The 21,051-nt window shown below is 41.0% G+C and overlaps 2 protein-coding genes across 3 annotated transcripts in view; one reads left to right on the top strand and one right to left on the bottom strand.

The window, feature by feature from the left end:
• Positions 1–2,915: 2,915 nt before the first annotated feature.
• SLC46A2 (solute carrier family 46 member 2) lies at positions 2,916–9,587 on the top strand. Its single transcript, XM_021525055.3, has 4 exons — positions 2,916–4,228; positions 5,764–5,847; positions 7,452–7,608; positions 8,950–9,587. Exons 1-4 carry the CDS (start codon positions 3,172–3,174, stop codon positions 9,005–9,007), a joined length of 1,356 nt encoding a protein of 451 aa, XP_021380730.3. The 5' UTR covers positions 2,916–3,171; the 3' UTR covers positions 9,008–9,587.
• A 730-nt stretch (positions 9,588–10,317) lies between these two features.
• The window catches only part of SNX30 (sorting nexin family member 30), a 48,960-nt gene continuing 38,226 nt past the window's right edge, over positions 10,318–21,051 (bottom strand). Inside the window, exons 8-10 of one of the 2 annotated variants that reach the window (XR_002464912.3) lie at positions 17,368–17,520; positions 14,997–15,234; positions 10,318–13,118 (exon numbers count right to left, since the gene is read on the bottom strand). Coding sequence is in view for 1 of the 2 variants with exons in the window: in XM_021525038.3 (XP_021380713.1) it covers positions 15,175–15,234; positions 17,368–17,520 (213 nt within the window). In the remaining variant the exon portion in view is untranslated. Of the gene's footprint in view, positions 15,235–17,367; positions 17,521–21,051 lie in introns of both variants that reach the window. The other variant, XM_021525038.3, reaches the window with a different exon arrangement.

The raw sequence follows: 21,051 nt of genomic DNA, 5'->3' as shown, positions 1-21,051 counted from the left end.
AGACCCAGGCAATTTATTGTTCCTAGTCATGTTTCTGCACTTTACCACTGCCACAAAGCCACAGCGGAAAGGATGATCTGTACATACCAAGTAGGAAGAGGAGGAGTTAGAGCTGATTTAGCACCTCGGTGGCAAAATGCCTTTCGAGACAGGGACTGTAAATCACACATCCCATTAGCAGGCTTAGGGGAGAGAGATGAAGAGGGCTTACTTGCCCACATTGGATTGCAGTCCTGTATGTCAAAAGGACCTTTTCAGATAAGGAATGCTGAAGATCAAGTTCCGGAATGCTGAAGTTCAAGTTCCAGAATGCTGGGACTTGCATAGCCCAGGTCCCCCAGCACCCTGAAACCCCTACGGCAACTCTTGTTCAGAAAGACAAAGTGATGGAATTTCCATAAGTGGTTTGAAGAAAAAAGAAACAACAATACTGCATAGGAATGTAAAACATCACCACCGAGAAACAACTCTGGTTTGGCCAAATTGACAAACTGAAGAGCTGATGGAACATGTGCTGACTCTGCCTCTAGTGGGCCTCCAGACAAGATCACTCTAGAGAAAAATGACCTAAAAGAGTGTGGTCCTTCTCCAGCAGGCTACACCATTTTATTTGTGTTGTTAAGATAGTCTCTGATTCTGTAGGTACATTTTTCTTAAATATCAAGGGCCACTCTCTTAAGGCTCCACCTTATGGTGCATGAATATATCTTAAAGCAGATGCAAATGTTTCTATAAATACTAGTAATTTAAGAACTAGTAATATAAGAACAGGAGCCTCTGAAAAATTACTAGATAATAGTAATTTTGAATATTTTGTAGCATCAAATTTATATGGGATTTGTGAAAATTGTTGTGCAGTAGTAAATATTTTGGAGCCTGAGCTAAACTCTTACTTTAGCACTTACTGTTTTGCAATTACTGACATGGAAATATACCCTTCCATGAGAACTAGTTCTAAAAGGTACATTTAATGTCAGTCAATACACAGAATATCCTGGAGATATAGACATAATTAATGAGATCACTAGTCATATTTAGCACAGTTCATTAACTATCTAGGCCTGAACAGAGCTGGCTGAACAAGCCAAGCAGTCTGTATATGCAACAAAGAGTGGAGGAAAAATATCCGTCATGTAGGAGTTGTGCAGATCTGTAGTGTCTTGAGCACAATGACTGTAACATACCTCTACACTCCAATTTGACTCCTTTGCACCAGACCCCATGTCCCAAACTGAAGCTTGAATGGGGCAAGTAATTTATCTCTCCCTGTAATTCTGGTGGGAGACATGAGGCTTCCCGGATGAAGTAAGATGTGGCAATTCCTTTGCTTGCTTTTGTTGCTTAAACTGTCACAGGTCACAGGCTGATGCTTTGGGGTTTTCAGTAAGGCTGTCTGGAATTTCTGTTCTCTGGAAATATTTTGGGGTTTGCAGAACAAAAACTGTCCCACGTCTCAATAAAAGCTGAAGAAACTAAACACCTTTTGCAGCTAATCTGGGGAAAAGAAAAAATGCACTGTTAGAACAACACATAAAATTTAGAGCTGGCTAAGAGTCTTCTGGTCTAACAAAAATCTCTCTCATGAAGGTGGAATTTTCTACAGCAAATCATTCTAGTGGACAGTTCCCCACTCCTTTCCCTGTTAAAATCATGTATCTTTCTGTATTCAAAATATAAGCCAAAAATTATTGCACAACCAAACAGAGTGAGAAAAATAAACCCTTGAGCTGTGGCATTGAGTAAATGTCACCTGAGTCAACAAAGAGTCCAACAGATGGAGGGTTTAACGTTGTTTTTTCAAATTCATCAGTAATTTATTTTTAATGTAATGACCATAAATCTTCCTAGGACAGATTGTTATTCAGCCTGTTGTGATTCATTAAACCAGTACAGAATGAGATCATTATCATTTAAGTTAGCATTTCTGAAACTACCAAATATCCTGCAAGTACTTCCTGCAGCTGGGACTGCAAGCACTGTCCTTGGAGCTGGCAGTCTGCTTGCACCAAATCCTGGTCCAAGAGCTTCTTGTGCCTCTGGCTAGCAGCACTGCTGTGCCCACGGGGCCCTTGGAGTGGGTCGCTCTACCTGCCCCTCAGGCAGCAGCAAAATTGGAAACTGACTTCAAGCTGCAAGGTTTGAGAGTCTGTGGAAATAAGCACCTGCAGAGATACACAGCCATCTCCCTGAGGAGCTAGGGCTGGAAAACTCTTCTCCAGAGGTGGACTCTCACCCACCTCAGCCTGCAGGTGAGCTGGCTGATTACTGGGACACAGTGGTCATGGATGCCTCTCAGTAAATTTCCTCCTCTTGCAAATTCCCACATTGTAAAGCCAAAGGATGAAGCAAAGCACAGTGGCAGCCACAGGAGACAGGTTACCAGAAACAGACCTTTTCTCTTTTAATTTCTTTTTCGTGTAATTTCCTGAGTGCATTATTGAAACAATGACATAAGGGGCATGATGCAGCAACAGGGAAGACAGAATCAGGTAAAAGAGAAAGAGACAATGAGATATTTGTGTAGAAAAAAGAAAAATTCACTGGCAGTAAAGGGGAATTCACAAATTACCTGATAAAAGGCACATAGCCATTCCCTGCCCCCTCTGCCCCCACAACCACTCTGAGAGTTCTCTGACACATGAAGGATACAAAAAAAAAAAAAACAAAAAAAAAAAAAAAAAAAAAACAAAACAAACAAACAAAAAAAAACAAAACAAAAAAAAAAATCACCACCCAACAAGTCAACAAACAAACAACAAACCACCACCCCAAATTACAGTAACTACTTGATCAGGGCATTTTCACTTCCTACTCTGTGAGAAATTCCACGGGTCATCTGACCTCTGTTGAAACTACACCAGGAAGAAGAGCAGCAGCAGTCGACACGTGCAGGGCGTTCTCTGTCTGCACAAAAGCCTCCCATGTGTGAGCCAGAGCTCAGAGCAGCGCAGGGGTGTGCAGGTGTGTGTACACATAGCAAGGTGAGCTGCAAATATCCTGCCAGCCAGGTCATCTCTTGCACAACTCTCTGGTCCTGTGCAGCCCGGCAGACCTTTCGCTGCTTGTTTCTAAACATGCCTCCAGAGCTTCTGAGGAGCTGTTTCCTTACGTGCTGTTTCCTCAAATGCTGCTGAAAGCAGCTCTCTCCAAGAAGAGGCGGTGGCTAGCAGCATGGTGGGAATAATGGCAATGAGGACGTGGATTGAGCCAGTGGTTGCAGGTTCCCAAGTGGCCAGTGCCTTCTACGACACAGCACTGCTGCTGGTAGTGAAGAACTACTACAACCAGACCAACAGCACTGCTCCCTCCCACATCCTGGAAGATGCTCAGCAGAAGGCTGTATCTAATTTTTATATCATCTACAACCTAGTTCTGGGCTTGAGCCCGCTGGTGTCAGCCTATGGCTTGTCCAAGCTGGGGGACAGGATACATCGCAAGATCCCCATCTGCTTCCCTCTTCTTGGTTATTTGGGCTCCAAAACTCTCCTGCTTCTCCTGATTCTGCTGGGCTGGCCAGTGGAGGTGATGTATGGGGCTGCTGCCATCAATGGGCTGACAGGCGGCTTCACCACGCTTTGGGCAGGCATCATGGCTCTGGGATCCCTGCAGTCCTCTGAAAGCAAGAGGTCTCTGCGGCTCATTGTTATTGAACTGGTGTACGGCCTCGCAGGCTTTCTGGGAAGCATGGCATCTGGCTACCTCTTTGTTGGCTTCAGTGACCGCTATCGAGAAGGCACCGTGCTGGTGTGTTGCAGCATTGTTTGCTATGCCTTCTGTCTCCTCTACAGCATTTTTGTCCTCACAGTCCCCAAGCCAGCTTCCTGCCCAGCCAAAGCCAAGAGTGCAGAGGAGGTGGGTGGTCAGCTACCAGAAGCAGTGGTAGGAGGGAGTTCCCAGCCTTCAGAGAGCAGCATCTCCACTCCAGTGTCACCCTCAAAACTCATCATCATCCTGCTGTTTGTGGCAGCAATCCTCTATGACCTGGCTGTGGTTGGTGCAATGAATGTACTCCCACTGTTCTTGCTCAGGGAACCTTTAAGTTGGAATGCTGTGGAGATTGGCCACGGCAATGCTGCTGGGTATGTGATCTTCATTACCAGTTTCCTAGGGGTACTTGTGTTCTCCAGATATCTGAGGGATATTACCATGATCATGATTGGAGTAGCATCATTCAGCGCTGGCATTCTCATCATGGCCTTCGTGAAGTGGACGTTTCTATTCTACATTGGTGAGTTGAAGAATTACTTATGTGAGCAAATACATTCTGAGAAAGGGGTGTTTCAACATCACAGAAAGAGCTTTTTGCTTTGCTTTGTGACAAATTTGCAAGCAGGGAGTTAGGCAGATAATCACATGAGCAATTTGCAAGAAAGTATTCTTATTCCTCTTTTCCCCCCATCTCCCTTAGTACTCTTAAGACTCAGCACTCTACAATATGCAGAGGAGGCATACACCTCTGCCAAGTATTAGTTTAAGGCTCATTGACTTGTAATTCATCAGCTGGTCACAGACCAGATCTGAGCAGAACAGTGTTCACACACTGATCAACTGGGAATTGTTGCTGACTCCCTGTGCGAGTAGGACTGCACCACCGCAGCAATAGGAAGCACTTGCTTCCTCTGAGGCAAGGCTTAAGGCTACAACAGAAGCAAAATGGCAAAGGCTTCCTATTGTGTGAATGTCTTAAGATGTGATTCATTTTTGCCATATGAAGGCACTTACAGCTGATGGGAAACTTAATGAACCATTGGAGCTGTAAAGTATCACAATAATGTAGTTTACAAATCTCACACTAAGGGACAGGTAACAATAGATGGGGCAGCATCCCATGATAAAGGAAGGCAAGCTTACTTTTGGGAGCTAACCTCTGATGAAAAACAAAATCCAAGAACTGCATTCGTTGTGCCAGAGCTATCTCACAGAGTATCATCTATTGCATGGCTTTAAGGTTTTGCTTCTCAAAGTGAGAAAGACACTGGAGATAAATGTCCTAAAGTGATTTTTCTGACTGTCCCTGCAGGAATGGGAAATTGAAAATTAAACAAAGTTGTTCTAAAGGGAAAGATGATAGGATAGGATATTGTATTTGCATACTAAGCCAAACACTGAATGAAAATTTTAAGATACTTTATTTAACCAATCAAGCTGGGGGAAAAAAGGACAAAATTAAGTTAAAAAAAAAGTTTGCTTAATAATTCAGCTCATCTTCATCCTGAAGACATGCTGCTATGCAGTGTATAAGATGCTTACTCCCTGGATTAGAGAAACACCTTGGTACACTAGACATGGACCATGTCTTCACTGAGGCTGGTTCTGCTGACAGGAAAGTAATTTGAGCTCCCTATAAATTTTCACAGTCAAGACAGGCTAGAATACTGCAAGCCAGAAGCATCAGGATACAAGACAGATGTAGTGTTATAAAAGTACTGTTCCTGTCAAGGCTGTGTAGCACAGGGGGGCTCTCTGCATGTTAAAACTTAAATCATCATCCTCACAATTTCAGAGAGTGAGGATCCCATCTATGCTGGGATGCCTGGCTAAGAACAAGAGACCGTGTCTAGTTTGATAATGGGATAATCCAAGGTTTATCTGCCTTGGATGAAGTGAGGACCCACCTCTTTTTAGTACTTTTTAGTAAGGGATGAGAAAAGGTGAAGCAAGGTGCCTGTCCAAGCCAGAGGCATGTAGTCTTCAAAAGCAGTGGTTGTGTTGGGTCACACAGTTATCAGTTTTGGTGGTAACTCAAAATTCATTGCATTACAGCACGAGCAGTCATGCTCTTTGCCCTCATCCCCTTACCAACCATCAGGTCCATGTTGTCCAAGCATGTTGAAGGATCATCCTATGGTGAGTATTTTGGTTACCTTGCCAACTAAAACCCCCTGAAATCCCTTTATTCAGCCTAGAGCCCTATGAGAAAGGTAAGTTATTGCTGCAATATGTGCTTTGTGTATTAATACCAGAACAAATGATACTACAAACAGGAAGGGAGAAGCAGAGAAACTTGCTGGACAAGATTCTCACATCCAATCTTCTTGTACTTGGTTGCATCATCATCTATTGACAGAATTCTCAGCACATACTTCAAAATATTACAGTCAGTGCATAGTTCAAAGGTGGGGAAAATAGCTGAGATGCTGCTCAAAAACACAGTACTGCAGGGAAAAGCAAGAAAACCAGGACATTCAGCTGAAGCACTGTTATATTCACACCATTTATATCTGGTTTCTTCAGTTTTGGGAAGGATGGATTATTTTCATCTTTTTTTTCAGTTGTACTCTCTAAATATTTCTTCAGGTGTTTGGCAGTTTGTTCCTGTCACACCTGACTTAACTACTAAGAGTAACTTTTGCATAAAAATTGACCCTTCTTGGAACAGCAGCTGGAATTCTTTTCCATTAAAATACGCATTACAAATTAGTAAAATGTATTCTACAGCAGCATATTGAGGCCTACCATTTTTACCCCAATGAGCTTGATTTAGACACAAGATACAGGACTGGCCATTCATTTAAACAGCACCACAGGCCCACAACTGCTCATTAACTCCTCCAAACATGTTTCCTCTGCATCCTTCACATCCTTTTCCCTTCTGCCATATGAACACGACAGTTCTCTGTCACCAGTTCATTCCTATGCTTGTGCTCCCTCAACATCCAGTGTAGGAAAATCATCAACCTGCCACAAACAGCACAGCTCACACCCCAAATTAATCATTATAAATCAAATGTTTTTAACCTCCTCCTTGAGCCATACAGGCTGCATATGATGACAGTGACAGTCCTACCTCAAGTAGGACCCTGCAGCAGAGCAGCATTTGCTCTCTGGTTGCAGTTTCATCTCCTGTTGCTGAGTGAATGCAGAAAGCACCCAGGACAGCAGGCTCAGCACACAGCCCTTACCTTGCCCCCAGACTGCAAGTCCCAGCTGGGCTGGGTTATTTCCCTTTCACCCATTTACCATATCAGAAACCCTTCAATGAAGAGTGCTTTCAACTAGAATTCAGTTTCTGCCACATGAAATATCATACAAATAACATACACATCCACATTCCAGGCATTATTCTAATTTCAATCCTGTGAACCACTTTTCAGGCTTAGGCCAGAAGCAGACACTAACTAAAATTTCTCCTGTCCTGAAAATGTCAGGTCTAGACTATTTTTCTACTTCTAGGAAAAGGAGCACTTATTGACCAGTTTATTGCTGCTCCTACAAGCAGGTACCTTTCTATGTAGACTGTTTAGGCAGATAGTTTTCCAGTTGAATCTTTTGTTTGACACTTAAAAGAAGGAAAAATAGTTTAATTGTGGTCTGGAACTGAAGCAGATACAAGCTCATGCCATCTGGTGTTAGTGGAGCAATGACTACACAATTGTGATCCTAGATTTGTCAGGGAGATACTACAGCTGGATTGTTAATCTCCAGCAATAAATTATGTTCTTGTCTTACAGGTAAGGTGTTTGTTCTGCTGCAGCTGTCTTTAGTAACCACGGGAGTAGTGACATCTACAGTCTACAACAAGATCTATCAAAACACACTGGACTGGTACAGTGGCTTCTGCTTCATTTTGTCTTTCCTAGTTGGCTGCCTGAGTCTCCTACCTTTAAGGTAAGAAATGGGAAAGATTTTGTGCAAAAAGACATATTGTATTTTCTCTGTACTTCCTGCTTCTAGGTCTAAAGTATATAATATAGATAGGAAATAATTTTAAAAAGAAAACAACCCCCCCCTCCCCCACCAACTGAATTTTTTTAAAAAGGGGAAAAAACAAAGAAACTTTCAGAAATGACAATTTAACAGCTAAAAATTCCAGGGGACAAAGCATTCGCACAAATATAAGTGTTTGGTATTGTGAAAATAGTAGTAAGTAGAATGAAGGAATAACCCTACACAAAGTAAAATGTTTTTTTAAAATCCCATTATATGTTACGTAACCATTGAGAGAGAAAAGAACAATATGAGTCTCCCTCAAATGTTTCAATGAGAAATCATTACCACAGTGAAGGAAAAAGTTACTTTCCTGGTCCATTGAATTTGCCCAACTGTACCACCATGGAGTGACTGAGAGGTACAATTTCAGAAAGAACTTTTAAGCACAAAAACTGCTTAATTTGAAGAGAGAAAGCTGTAACAACCCCTCCATCTACTTTTACAGAATTTTTTAAGGATCTCCCTCCAAATCTCACTTTGTCAATTAGAGCCTCCCCAAGACTCTCTAGTTTGTTGCTTTACTAGAAACAGCAAGATTCTTTCTGTATTAAGTGAACTGTGATAATGTCAATATTTAATCCATGTAACAACAGTCCTTACATTCAGATATAAGTCACATATTGGATAGGCTAATGCCTCATTCTAGGCAAAATTCTTGCCTAGCTCTGCTGTAGTTTAATCAAAATACAGTAGTACAAAGTCTAAAAGCACTATGTATACTGACTTTGGCTGCACCACCTAGAGGACAAAAGCAACACTAAGGAAAGCTCGTCTACCACCGCCTCTGTTTTATTCAGAGCACCAAAGGTCTTCCAGGCCTTTGAATGCATTTGACAATCAGTGTCTTCAGGACTATAAGTGTGGGGAATGCTACTTCCTACTCATCATGTCCCTGTCTCTGCTTTCTTCCTCAGATCTTCCAGTCATGGAGGACTTGTTTCTTATATGAAACCCTCGTTTTAACAGGGGTCACAGCTAGCTACTCAAATCCTTTTTAATACAGGCTCCAAATAAAAGTATCATTACCAGTACAAACACGGGTTATTAAAGGATGACAGATGGTGCCAATGTCATTGCACAGAAGAGAGGATGGCAGACCATTAAGACGAATGCCATTAGCACTCAGCCAGCTCCAGATACCCTGGCAAAGTTTAAGACATAGATGTGGAAAGAGCAGACTGCAGTTTGAGAAGGTAGTTTGCTAATTCTTACTATCTGCATTTTTTATTGTCTTTACAGCTTTGTGGCCATCAAACAATGGTCAACCACTGGCTCCCTTGAGATTCTGACTGAGTAACAGAGGCATCTTCTGGTTGTTATCATTAGTCCCTACCAACACAACAGGATACATAGCATTTGTATTTCCACTTCACAACATGTCACAACCTCCCAGCTACTAAGCTTGCCCAGGAAGAGATGTTTGCTTTGTTATTTCTGCAGGATGCACACCATCCTGCAGGGTCTGTGTATAAGCTATTGCAGTCCAGCAGTCCTCAGAACATTCTGTTCTTTGTTATGCTGGTCAGCAATACCAAAGAGGCACAAGGATATAGGCTAGAAATGAAAATGACATTTCTAGACATATTGTTCAGAGTGGAAGTGGAAAGCAGAGGATTGGTTTTCCATTAGCTCCTTCTTGTTTGTTCATTCAGAAATCTCAGAGCCATTCTGTGACTTTGGCTGATGAAACAGGGCTGCAAGCCACATGCCATGTGCACAGGGCCATCAGCAGGACACACTGGTTCTCCACCTCCTAGAGATGCTATCAGCCCAGCCAATTAGTGTTATTTACAAGACCATTAAATAAATAACACCATAAAAATATGTAAGATTAACAGAATTTTAGTAATCCCCTATAATAAAACACTCCTGAAAGATGTTTATGTCCCTGATTTCTGGGGGAATGTCCCACTGTCCCTGGACTGAGCTCCTGCAAGGACTAAGACTCAAGAGCTAACGCTGATGTTTAAACTCACACCACCACATTGTGCTACTCTTGTCATAGGTAAGTGCAGCACACAGCTCCTACAGGATTTATGGAGGTGTAGGGACACTGATACCATGTAGTTGTTACCTCAGCTTTAATCTAGGTTGGAAAGGAACCTCATACAATGCAGCAATTAGCATGAGATGATGTCACATAAACCCAAACGTGTCAAAAGTGTGACATGTCTCACAAGGATGTGTCTGCTTGCATGCTAATTGAACTAAGAAGGGTTAAGCGGCTTCCAAGGTCCAGGACTAAGTAAAGGGAAGTTAAAAGCCCTTAAATAACTGAACTAATCTGGAGGCAAATCAGGCAGCTTCAGTTTGAGACAGGGGTATAGCAAGCAGAAGTTGGTTCATCACTACACAATCCCTTCCTTTGAGGAAGTTGCTGTCACCCTGCCTCCCACGCCTGTCCCCTGCTCCCCCCCCCGCCACCCCCGCCAATATCCCTCAGCTCCTTCAATTTCAGTACCAGAAGTAATGCAACAACAGGTCAGATGACTTCTATTTAGATCAACTTTCTATTTAGATCAACTGTGGAAGATTTTAGGGGAAGGGTATTTCTGCAGTAAGATAGTGAGCTGCTTAGCAGAATAAGCACACACATAATTTCACCAGTGAAGACTGCAAAAAAATGAAACTTTATTCTAAGTAAAGGAATAATCTTTCAATACATTTATTGGTCCATTCCATTAAATTAATTGAGGTAAACAAATGCTGCATTTTAAAAAAATGTACACAGTAATAGAGAATTACAAACAGTTTTACCTCAAAGCATTTTTCTCCATCAATACTAGCTCCATAGTAAACAATGCACAAAGTATATTTCAAGAGATATATGAAAGGGTATAGAAACATGCCAGCACCAGAAGGCAAGACAACATTTCCTAGCCTGCAAATCTGAACAAGAGCATAGTTGCCAGATTTGACCAAGTACAGGAAACAAAAGCCTCCTTCCCATTTTTACATCGTTTACAAGCTAATTCACACAGAGACAAATCTTTTCACAGCTTTCATTCTGTGTTTTAATGGTATGAACAGTGACTATAGTTGTGGTAAGCGGATTTATAGAGTGGAAGCAGAAGAATCTGCAAGGAACCAGCACCATTTGGTCCCCATCACTGACACCTTCAACACAGTGTGTGAAGCTCACAGCCAGCTTGCCTTCATCTGCATGGCACAACTCTCCAGACCTTAGGGAGGGACAGAGGGATACAGGCACAGAGAAGTGAGAGAAAGGACGATGCTTCCTTATTTATGTGTACTGTAGACAAAAGCCCTTTGGCTCTTATTGTAAGACTGGCCCTCAGCAACTTGTCTCCTTGTGCAGTGGGAACATTGCACAGGCCACAATGCTGCAGCTTGATCTGAAGGTATGGATCCCAGCACCTGGGTTAAGGAAACGGTTTAGCTTTAAAGCATAGGATATAAAGACCTTCAAAGTAGTCTAGGACAGTGACTAGCCTTGTCTTAGCATGCCATTTACATAAGGGTGATCTACTTACACTTCTTTGGAAAGCTCATTATTATTAGCAAATTTATTGTGTTTTAGGTATGCAACCTTAAAACTTGTCCAGTTCATTACGAAGTACTTCTACAAGTCAGATACTTCATCAAGATTTTCAAGTGCTAAGCACAGAAATAAGCACTGCCGTTTTAGTTCGTAAATTGGTTCAACAGCGCTCCCAAAAAGTTTTAAATGCCACATTCAGTCTGACAGAAGGCAAGTTTATTCCTGTGATTCCCAGTTTTACTTCACAAGAGGAAAAAAAAAGTTCAACAAGTAGTAGCAACTTGCCTGTCTTTAAAAAAAAGTCCTGATTTTCCCTATGTATTGTTGTAATAAAAGTTAACAGACCCAAGGAAAGAATGTTCTACCTTCAGAATTAAGATGATAGAACATCTAATGAGCTAATTTAGTCTATACAATTTTTTTCAGTAGTAATCAGGACAAGGATTTTCAACAGTCTGCAACAATAATCATAAGGATATCCAGTTAAATTGTGCAAGTTTTAACAAAAGCATAGCTCCTCTTAATATAATGAACAGTCCCTGCTATCTGGGAAAGAATTCTTTTGTACCCATGCATCTGCAGGACTGACACCTGAAGAAATAAGTGTCATGAACAGACTATACAGAGCCACTGCTTCAAGGCTACTACACAGTGCCTCCACAGAACTGTCTTTGCCACTCATGCTTTGTTTCTATCAGTTATGCCACTATTTTATCCTTAGCACAAATTTTCGTGCAGCAAAAATCCAAGCAGATTTCAGTGAAGAATACTTTATTCTTTAATACAACTCACAACAAAACTGTTTGTGTCTTTATAGCTACACATATTACCTTTTCATTTTTCAGTGTATACCTGAAAAAGCCATGATGTTTTGACATCTATGTTTATTGCAAGATTTAGAACCTGATAAAGGTATACATGAACAATGCATGGTTCATTACTGAGCATAGAAACAAGATCTCAGTGCCTGCTTCATTGTGCTGGTGCCACTTAAGAGAAGAAACAAACACCACAGAAGCTATACAGAAGTAACTGGGCAGCAGTGAATTATGCATCCGCTGAGAGGGCCCTGCCCTAGCTATGGATTATGGGGAAAACTGGGCTGATTTAAGGACTGCTGAAAGAACCACATGTTAAATAGGCTCATAAAAAGGGCACCAGCTACTTTTGGTGTCATTTTGGTGCACATGCAGAGAGAGTCATCATCAGTGACTTAACACTCAACAAGTCACTCAAAGATGAAGCTCTTGCACTATTCCTTTTTCTCTTTACCAACATCTTCTGTTTCTCTCATGGAAGTGTGGACCAAAGTAAAGACTTATATTCTATAAGGATTACAGGATAACATATTAAGAGTTTCACTGTCATTTCAGGACTCAAATCTCCTTATAACAGCAGTTATGTGATACAAGTGTCACTCTGCAGGAATCCTACAGGAGTTTCCTGTAACTTTTGTAGTTTTCTTGACTAGCATGGCTGCCTCAAACATCACAGTTGGAATCCTCCCCACAGCCTCTCCCTCAGTTACCTTGTGATTTACAACAGGTCTTCATAAGAACAGACCACTCCACAGCCTGTAAGAACTGAAACCCACCTATGCACACCCTTATTACACTGCAGCAATTCTGGCAGAGAACTTCTCCTTTGAATGTCAAGTTTTACTTCCCTTGTAAGAGCTCAAGAAGTTTTGGTCCTGATCACATAAGTTATCTCGATCTTCAGCAGTTCCAGCCTCAACAGTTACATGCTGATTTGAACTTCACTTGGTACTCTCCACTGTCCATTATGCTTCTCATGACCAGCTGTGATGTTAATTGCTGAATTCTTCAGAAGAAACACCCACTTCAGTTTGACATAAAGCAAAGTAGGAAGTCCCTTAGTGTTGTAAGGCATCAGATGAAACTACCTGTAGGAAAAAAAATTGCCATTCTTTCTACTCATCTTGTGCTGTTTAATAAGATGGTGGGAAGACTGGGAAATATATTTTGCTTGAGATCCAGTGATGTTGTAGAATCAACTACAAAATTCCATTTATTCCATTTTCCTTTTGAATTCAAAAAGCATGTTGATCTTTCTTTGTGGAAAACAGGGAAGACTGTAACCCTGACTGTTAGACACTATGCAAGTGCTTATTCTAGATTGCTTCAAGATGATCTGCTTAAGTACTTCCCCTGAACAAGAGAAGTCTGTGATTCTCAATCTAACAGTAATTTAAACCAGAGTTCTCATTTACACCAAAAAGTGCATATTGACAAACTGATCTTAAAACAAGAAACATAGTTTGTTTAGTACCACAGAGCTATGGTGGCCTATTTTTTATAATGTCTTATATTGTACTTCTTCAAGCAGAGAGCACCATCTCATTAACCTGACAGCTACCACAGTGCTGCAGTAACTCATCTTAGGAGTTCCATAAAGCCACCAGGCTGAGAAGGGTGGCTGCATGTTCAGTTGGTGTTTATGAAGGAATAATTTCCAAATCAGACTAGTACCTGTGGGTTGTTACAAGAGAACAGAGAAGTTGCACAAAATCAATCACTGCTCACATTCTTTGCAAGAACGTTGCCAGAGAACAAGTAATCACTCCAACTTAGCAGTAAGCACAGAGTTATTTATTGCCCTAAATCCCAGTATTACACTCATATGAGTCCCAACTCCCCTCACTAGGATGTTTAAATTACGTCAGCATTTCTAAGGCCATTAATACCAAGCAGGCATTTACTTGAGGTTGGACTGCAAGAGCAAGGACAAAAAAGGGACTTGCAGAAGCAGCTGCAATTCTAAAGGCCAACAGAAACTACTAAGAAAATAGACCTGTAACAAAAGTAGTCCTAAAAGACTTGCCATGTGGTTCAGCAGAGAGAGGTATGAACACTAGGTGTACCTAATAGGGTACCCATCTATCCCCCACCAACCCATTTAAGGCAAGTTTCACACACTCTGATGCTTGGTGGAAGGAAGCATTGGACACCTTTTGGCTGCTGCAAAGAAAGCATGGGGAAAGAAAAGAGTCCTCCTTTTACTGCAGCAGGCGTCTTAGGTGACCAAGCCTAAAGTGGCTCTATTAAAACCCATATATAAAGCATGATGTAAGAGATCTCCACCACGCAACTTCCAGAGCTAGCTTGGGAAAATTCAAGACTCATACCTCCTCCCCCATTCCCACAACCCCTGAAAGGCCACAGTCCAACTCATTCCTGCAGCTAGGCTGGTTTTGATCCCCAAGTCAGTCACAAGTACACTTCAGTCAACTGACATTACTTCATAATCACCAAGGTAAACAAAGATACTCAGTATGAACCAACAGCATGCCACACTCACAAAAACCACAGTTCATGCTTCCAGTCACCAGCTATCTGTAGCTGGTGTTGTATCGTCTATCAAGAACCAGCCCGACTCCCAGAAAGAAAAGTCTACAGAGACCATTTCATCCAGAGGGAGCAATGGGTGGTAGCAAAACAGAAAATATTCTTTCCCAGCCTTTCATTTTCCATTCAAAAAAAAAAAAAAAAAAAAGGATAAGGATTGGTTAGGGAGTACTGTATCACAGAAATAATTACGAACTGATTTTTTTTAAGCAAACAAAATAAATGGTAATAAAGATGTCATTTGGCACCTTGCAGTAGAGTTTTATTTTCACCTTTTTAGTGTTCCACTCATCAGCTCCTTCCAGACTAGAGAGGTAAATTTTATCAAGATCCCCATGCACTTTCTCTATGAACCCCAATCACTCCATAGAATAAAGAAGGAACCATTCAAGATAACTCAAAAAGATGAAACATACCCCAATTTAAACACAAAAATTGAGGAAAAAAAAATTCAAATCAGCTGGAACAGATACTCTGAAAAACTAAGTGCAGCTGTCATTTCAGTTAACTTAACAAAAAGAGTCCTCCATACAGTTCCAGTATGCCTAGTGGTACTGAGCACAGAAGTGCTAAGACTGTCCATGAAGATACTTCTTATTTGGTCTCTGGCTTGTCTTGCAATAGTGGTATAATTGACTCCCACGCCGTAAGGCACTGAAGAAAGAAAGATTTACAAAATTTAATTTGTATCAGTTCATATAATTTCTGACCAACCCTTCCAGACCAACAGCATGCAAGAAAAGTTATGTGGGTCTTTATAGATTGTTACAGAAGGGAGAAAAAAACAAAACGTCAAACAGTAAGGAAGTGTTGAATAGCTGCACCTTCCAAATAAATTCAACAAATTCAAGTTTTCCAAGGTCATTAGCTGACCCAAGCCATTAAAAATCATCAGAACACCCAGGATTTCTAAATACTAACCTAGATTTTTCTAAACTGAAGAACACCACAGCTTTCAGCTAGGCAGATGAACTGTTTTGAATAGAAATTATGTACATCTTCGGCGTGACTGTGGGTGAAGGCTGATTTGGACACAGTTGCAGTGTTACAGACTAGCTCCAGCAAACTTATTTGAAAGAAAACATGCATTTAGGGAGGTTAATTCTGAGACACAGTGTATTCCAGTATTGGCTCTGGGACTTGACTCTACTACATGGAGAACTGCTAGTGCCTGGTATACAGTGTAAGTGTAGCTTCTGGGTTATTAAAAGTCACTCCAGGCTTTAGAGTCATTTTCCCAGATACGTACACTTACTACAGTCCTTGTACTGTGTGTTGTTACTGTCTTTCAACCACATAGAGCCCAGAAGTCAAACTGGGCAAGTGCAGACTGTGGAATCCAAATTAATAAATACTGGAAATGGGCAAATTCATCAGCAGCTCTTATATCCACAACTCTTCGTTGACAGACATCCTCCTTCTAACCTTGCTGACTGTACTGCAGATGAATAGTGTACTTCTAGTTGTGTACCCTGAAGTGACTGGACACCTTCTTACCAAAAAACCTTCCTTGCTAAAAGCAAAACTAATGTACAGATCTAACAGTCAACTGCAGAGGCACTGCTGGATGTTCAGTGGAGTGTCTAATATCCCCTTCCATGGCAGTCTTAGAATTGAGAGACCAGGGTGAAGGACATTCTGTGTGAGCAGTTGTGAACAAGACAGACATTGGAAAGGGAAAAGGTACTGCATACTAATATTACATGGAGAGGTAATCTAGCAGAGGAAAAAGTTTGTGAAGTAGATGTGCAAAAATGAACAGACAAGATGAAGTATAGTTTACTAGGCAATGCATAAGCCTAGTAGTTCTAGTAGTGCTTAATATTTTATAAATATTTAATATACCTAATGGAGACTTATAAGACAGCTGGAGGAGGGCTGTCTTATAGGGCTTGTGGTGGTAGGACAAGGGACAAGTGCTTTAAACTGGAAAAGGGCAGGTTTAGATTAGACAATTAGGAAGAAATTCTTTAATTTCAGGATAAGAAAACACTGGAACACCTTGCCCAGAGAAGCTGTGGATGTTCCATCTCTGGAAGTGTTTTCAGTTCATACCGGATGGAGCTCTGAATAAACTACTCTAGTGAAAGGCATCCCTGACTCTGGCAGGAGATTGAAACTTATATGACCTCTAAGGTGCCTTCCAAACCATTCTGTGATCTATGGTATCAACCACTGCATTGGGCTGCACTGTTCTAGCACAAAGGAAAATTAGATTGGAAGCATATGCAGTTAAATGTCAAAGTCCTTTTAATTAAAAATAAAAAAATCTAACACTAAATCTCAGGTACACATGCATCAACTGAAAAAGGGCAGAGGCTAGGTGTTTTCAGGACTAGTATACAAGGCACAGAACGATGAAGGGATTAGAATAATTTATAACAGCAGATGTAATCTATATATGTGTCTGTGGATGTGCATTAACTCACGTAGTTTTGTTCAGAAAAGGCAGAATCAAGGGATTTTTCTACTGTTGTAGTATTACTAGTGTGTGCAATTCTGGGTTTTATTTCACCACTACTTCTGCTGCTCAGTAATTTGTTCAATTCAAAAGTGCAAAACAGACAAGCATGCATGATAAAATGCTGTTAAGAGTGCTGACTTGCAAAAGACCATTAGTCTTACAGAGTTCACTTGATCACAACTTCCAACTCTGACAAACAGCAGCTTCAGATGTCTAATATTCTTGTCTTCAAGACAGTGTGAAGATTTCCTGAAGAATTATCACCATTTCAGAGGAAAATAAATGACTCTTATTCCTGCCAGTACTCCAACAGTGGCACATACCTTCTCGTAGTACTGGATGTTTTTATCTGCCATCCCCATAAGTAGCTGCCTAAAGTCTTGTCTTTTGTTGTTCTGCCATCTCTCCATATCTGCTTTCAGGTCAGCATTGAAACACTCTACTCGGTCTTGACATTTCTCAACATCTGCAGGTACCTGCAAGCAAAAGAAATGAAGATTAAAACTGTCAGTAAGAGTGCTAGATTGCTGAATTAGCTCAAATCTTACTGAGCAGAACTACAGAAGAAAGGGTAAGTTCACAATCCAGTAGTTATCCTGAATCAACACAGGTATGGCTGCAGGGAAAAAGTAATGGTTCTGACCTTAAGAGAATATGAAATTGCTTAACTTGTTTGTTGTATGAGGTAGTAAGCACTTGTGCTTGTCCATCTCCACGCCTGATATAGAGGCATGGAGGAAGCACTTGCTAAAGGCACAGGAAAACCATTTGGTCTAAGTACTGAGGCTCACTTCCTAGTGCTCAAACTGAGCAACTTGGCTTCACAGCAAATGTTTTTGCTTCCCATTTACAACTGCATTAAGAATGTCCCAGTTTACACCACTGTGTATATAACAACAAATATTTAGGTTTATGAAAAAAGGTGGGTAAGACACCTTGGTATTGACAGCTGCAGAATAAAATTTCTAAGTCCTTAATTTCTAGCTTCCACTTTTAACCTTACAGGCTTCCTGTACAAAATTTAACTGCAAAGCACTCGTGATCATCAAAATGGGATGGACTCATGGACTTTTAGGTTCAACAACAGACACATAACCATGCAAAAGCAAGAAATTACATCTTGAAAGACATCCTGCTGCAAGCTGAAGTAAAGATTTAAATTAATTTTTGACAGTAGTCACTTGCCCAAGGTACACACTTTACACCAACTAAGTTGGTGTTCTTTGCTTGTGTTTTAACTAATATAATGTATACCACTAGGCAAATGCAGGAATAATTTACAAGTGTTTCCTCAAGCAGGAAAGCCAAACACCATTTTTTTCCCTTCTCATTGCTGCATGGTCCACACAGATAGGAATTCTGTAAGGACATGCAGACTAAGCCCATGAGCTCAGAAGAAGAAACTCCTGAATCCTCATAACAAAGTGAGAAATGAATTTTTGCTCTGGAAGCTGTGACTTGCACAAAGGGAAAATAAAGAATGAAGAACATTTTAAGAACTTTTGTGGTGGCTCCTCTCATACTTGCTACTTTAGTAGCTACTGAGGGGCATGAAAGAAGGAATAGGACAAACAGAAGAAGAAGCTTTTCATGGATACCTACATGAAGTTAGAGGTGGGCTACTATCTTGCAGTTTGGCAAGGTACTCAATTTAGGCAGAAGCACAATGACTGTGTTTCTGCTCCAGGACATGGATTATGGTTGATCACTTTATTACTCAGAGGTCTCATACCTATTCTTCAATAAACCAACCTGTTTCAGATCTTTATGAGCTCTTTATACTCATGGGATTTGAGTTCCCCTTTATTCACACAAATGTATTTATACTACAGGCAGCTTGGAGGTTCAGTAGACACTTTTTCTCATTGCTATGTCTGAACACCATACTTACAGCTACAGAATTCACTCTGCTGCAACTCCAAATTAAGTTCCCTCACAGGCTGCAGACAAGAACAACCAAGCCAATGACTGGAAGGTTTAGGGACACTCCCCTCAAGGCATGTATGCCTTGCATCTTAAATACTCTGCTATCTTAATGGAAAAGGCTAAGCTATCAAGAGAAATATTTATAAACTCTGGAAGCAAAACCACATAAGATTTCCCAATCCAACTAACTTAGTTTCTAAGCATTCACCAGCTCCCTGCTTCTTCTGCCAGGATCTGAAACCACAATGAAGATATGCAAAATTTTGTCCTTTGTCACAGCAACTTCTCTGGCTGGTCAGGCTCAGAGGGCTGTATGAGTTTAGAGCTACAGGGATAACCCAGTGGTCAGCAGATGGACCACGTGTGCTCTCACTAAGGAAAAACAACAACTAACACCAACTAAGTCACCAAAAACATCATGAAAGTAGTGTCTGCACATGCAGCTGTACTATCTGGGTGTGCAAATGCCTTACCTTACAAACTGCAGCTTCATGGTACATAAATTCCAACTCAGTAGTTACAACAAAATTTAAAGTTAATTAACAGCTTTTAAGCACCTTATATCAGTGCAAACTCAAATGCAAAAGATATTATATGTTTATCATCAAATTTGGGCATAAGTTGAAGCATCAAAGCTGATGCTTTTATCTGTTTTTACCAATGGAGACAATAAATACTAGCTAACAACTAAGAACCAGGAAGAAAGTAGATTGGACTCAGGGGGAATGCTACTTCTTTACTGATACCTGCTCTCAGCTACTTAATAGCTCAAACACTCCTCAAGCCACAAAACCAAAGTGACAAAAAGGACCCAGGATTGCTTTAGTCGTCAATTTCAACTGATGAGAGAGGTATACACACAGGCAAGAACTGAACATAAAGTTGTATATGATAAGATGTTCTGTGTTTGCATCTAATCATCTTCACAATGATTCTGTTCTCTTAAAATCTAAGCTTGCCTAATATATCTGTGATTTGGTGTGGTCAATTACAAATAGCATGTCCACTTTAAAACTTTTCTACATCATCATTACCAAGTAACAAATGGTCCAAAAGTAGAACAAATCCAGCATTAATTAGACAACTTATCTTTGCAGAAGATATTTCTATCTTCCTAGCTCTTGGGAAACAGTTACCTGTTACAAGGTCTTTTTTCCCCCACCTTCTACTTCAAGTTCTGCAATGCCATATTCCCATTGATCACCACACTTCAAAGCCTTGAGGTAGACAGAATAAAACAGATCATCAGAGGCAAACAACCTCACCAAAACAAAGCCACACCCATCCTTCAGTGTGCTGGTTAGATTACTGCAGAATCAGCTCCAGCATGGGTCGGAAATGAGTGAGAGGCATTTCACCACTGCACATGTTAGAAACTGAAAGGCTGAAGACTCCACACAAACCATGGTGCTACTGGTAAACACCACCTACACTGTGCTTTTGGTATATGTTGGAACTCAAAATGTCTGTCAGACATTTTTAGAGGTTCCAGGCCTTGGTCAGAAGCATTCTAGACCCTGGCAGGCAGCTGGAAACAGCTGTGATTTTGAGTTTGAGCATGAAATGAGTTACCAACTTTGGAGGTAGAACAAGCAGTCACAAAGGGTTAGATAGTATAGTAAAAGTAGTTACAAAACAGAGGGGAAAATGTTTTAGTATTGTACAGGGGGGTTTTAGCACATGTACAGGGGGGTTTTTACTTTGTACATGGGGGTCAGAAGTTCTAAGATGGAGGAAAGTGGGCTGATCCTGTCCTTCCTCTTTCTTCTTCCTTACCCCCATGTTCTTGGTGATGCTGGCACTCACAGATTGGTTTAGAGTAGAAAAGCACTTTGTAATATAGGTAGTAGGTATTGGGGGAAAACTATAAACATGTAATATGTAATATATAATATAAAAGATAGCAGCAGCCCTGGTTGAGGCGGGGAGAAGAAGAAGACACTGGACAGTGAGGGTGTCAGTGTGTGTGTGTGTCTCTGCCGGGGCCGCTGATCAAACAGCCGCAGCCCGCGAACACAATCTGTTAGATAACTCGCAATAAACTGCCTTGAGACTGAACAACAAGAGGCTGCGGAGTTTTT

The sequence above is a fragment of the Lonchura striata genome, chromosome Z, assembly GCF_046129695.1.
Source record: "Lonchura striata isolate bLonStr1 chromosome Z, bLonStr1.mat, whole genome shotgun sequence".
In the NCBI taxonomy this organism is placed as follows: Eukaryota; Metazoa; Chordata; class Aves; order Passeriformes; family Estrildidae; genus Lonchura; species Lonchura striata.
The sequence above is the reverse complement of the archived record's forward strand: the minus strand, read 5'-3'. Positions and strand labels throughout refer to the sequence as shown.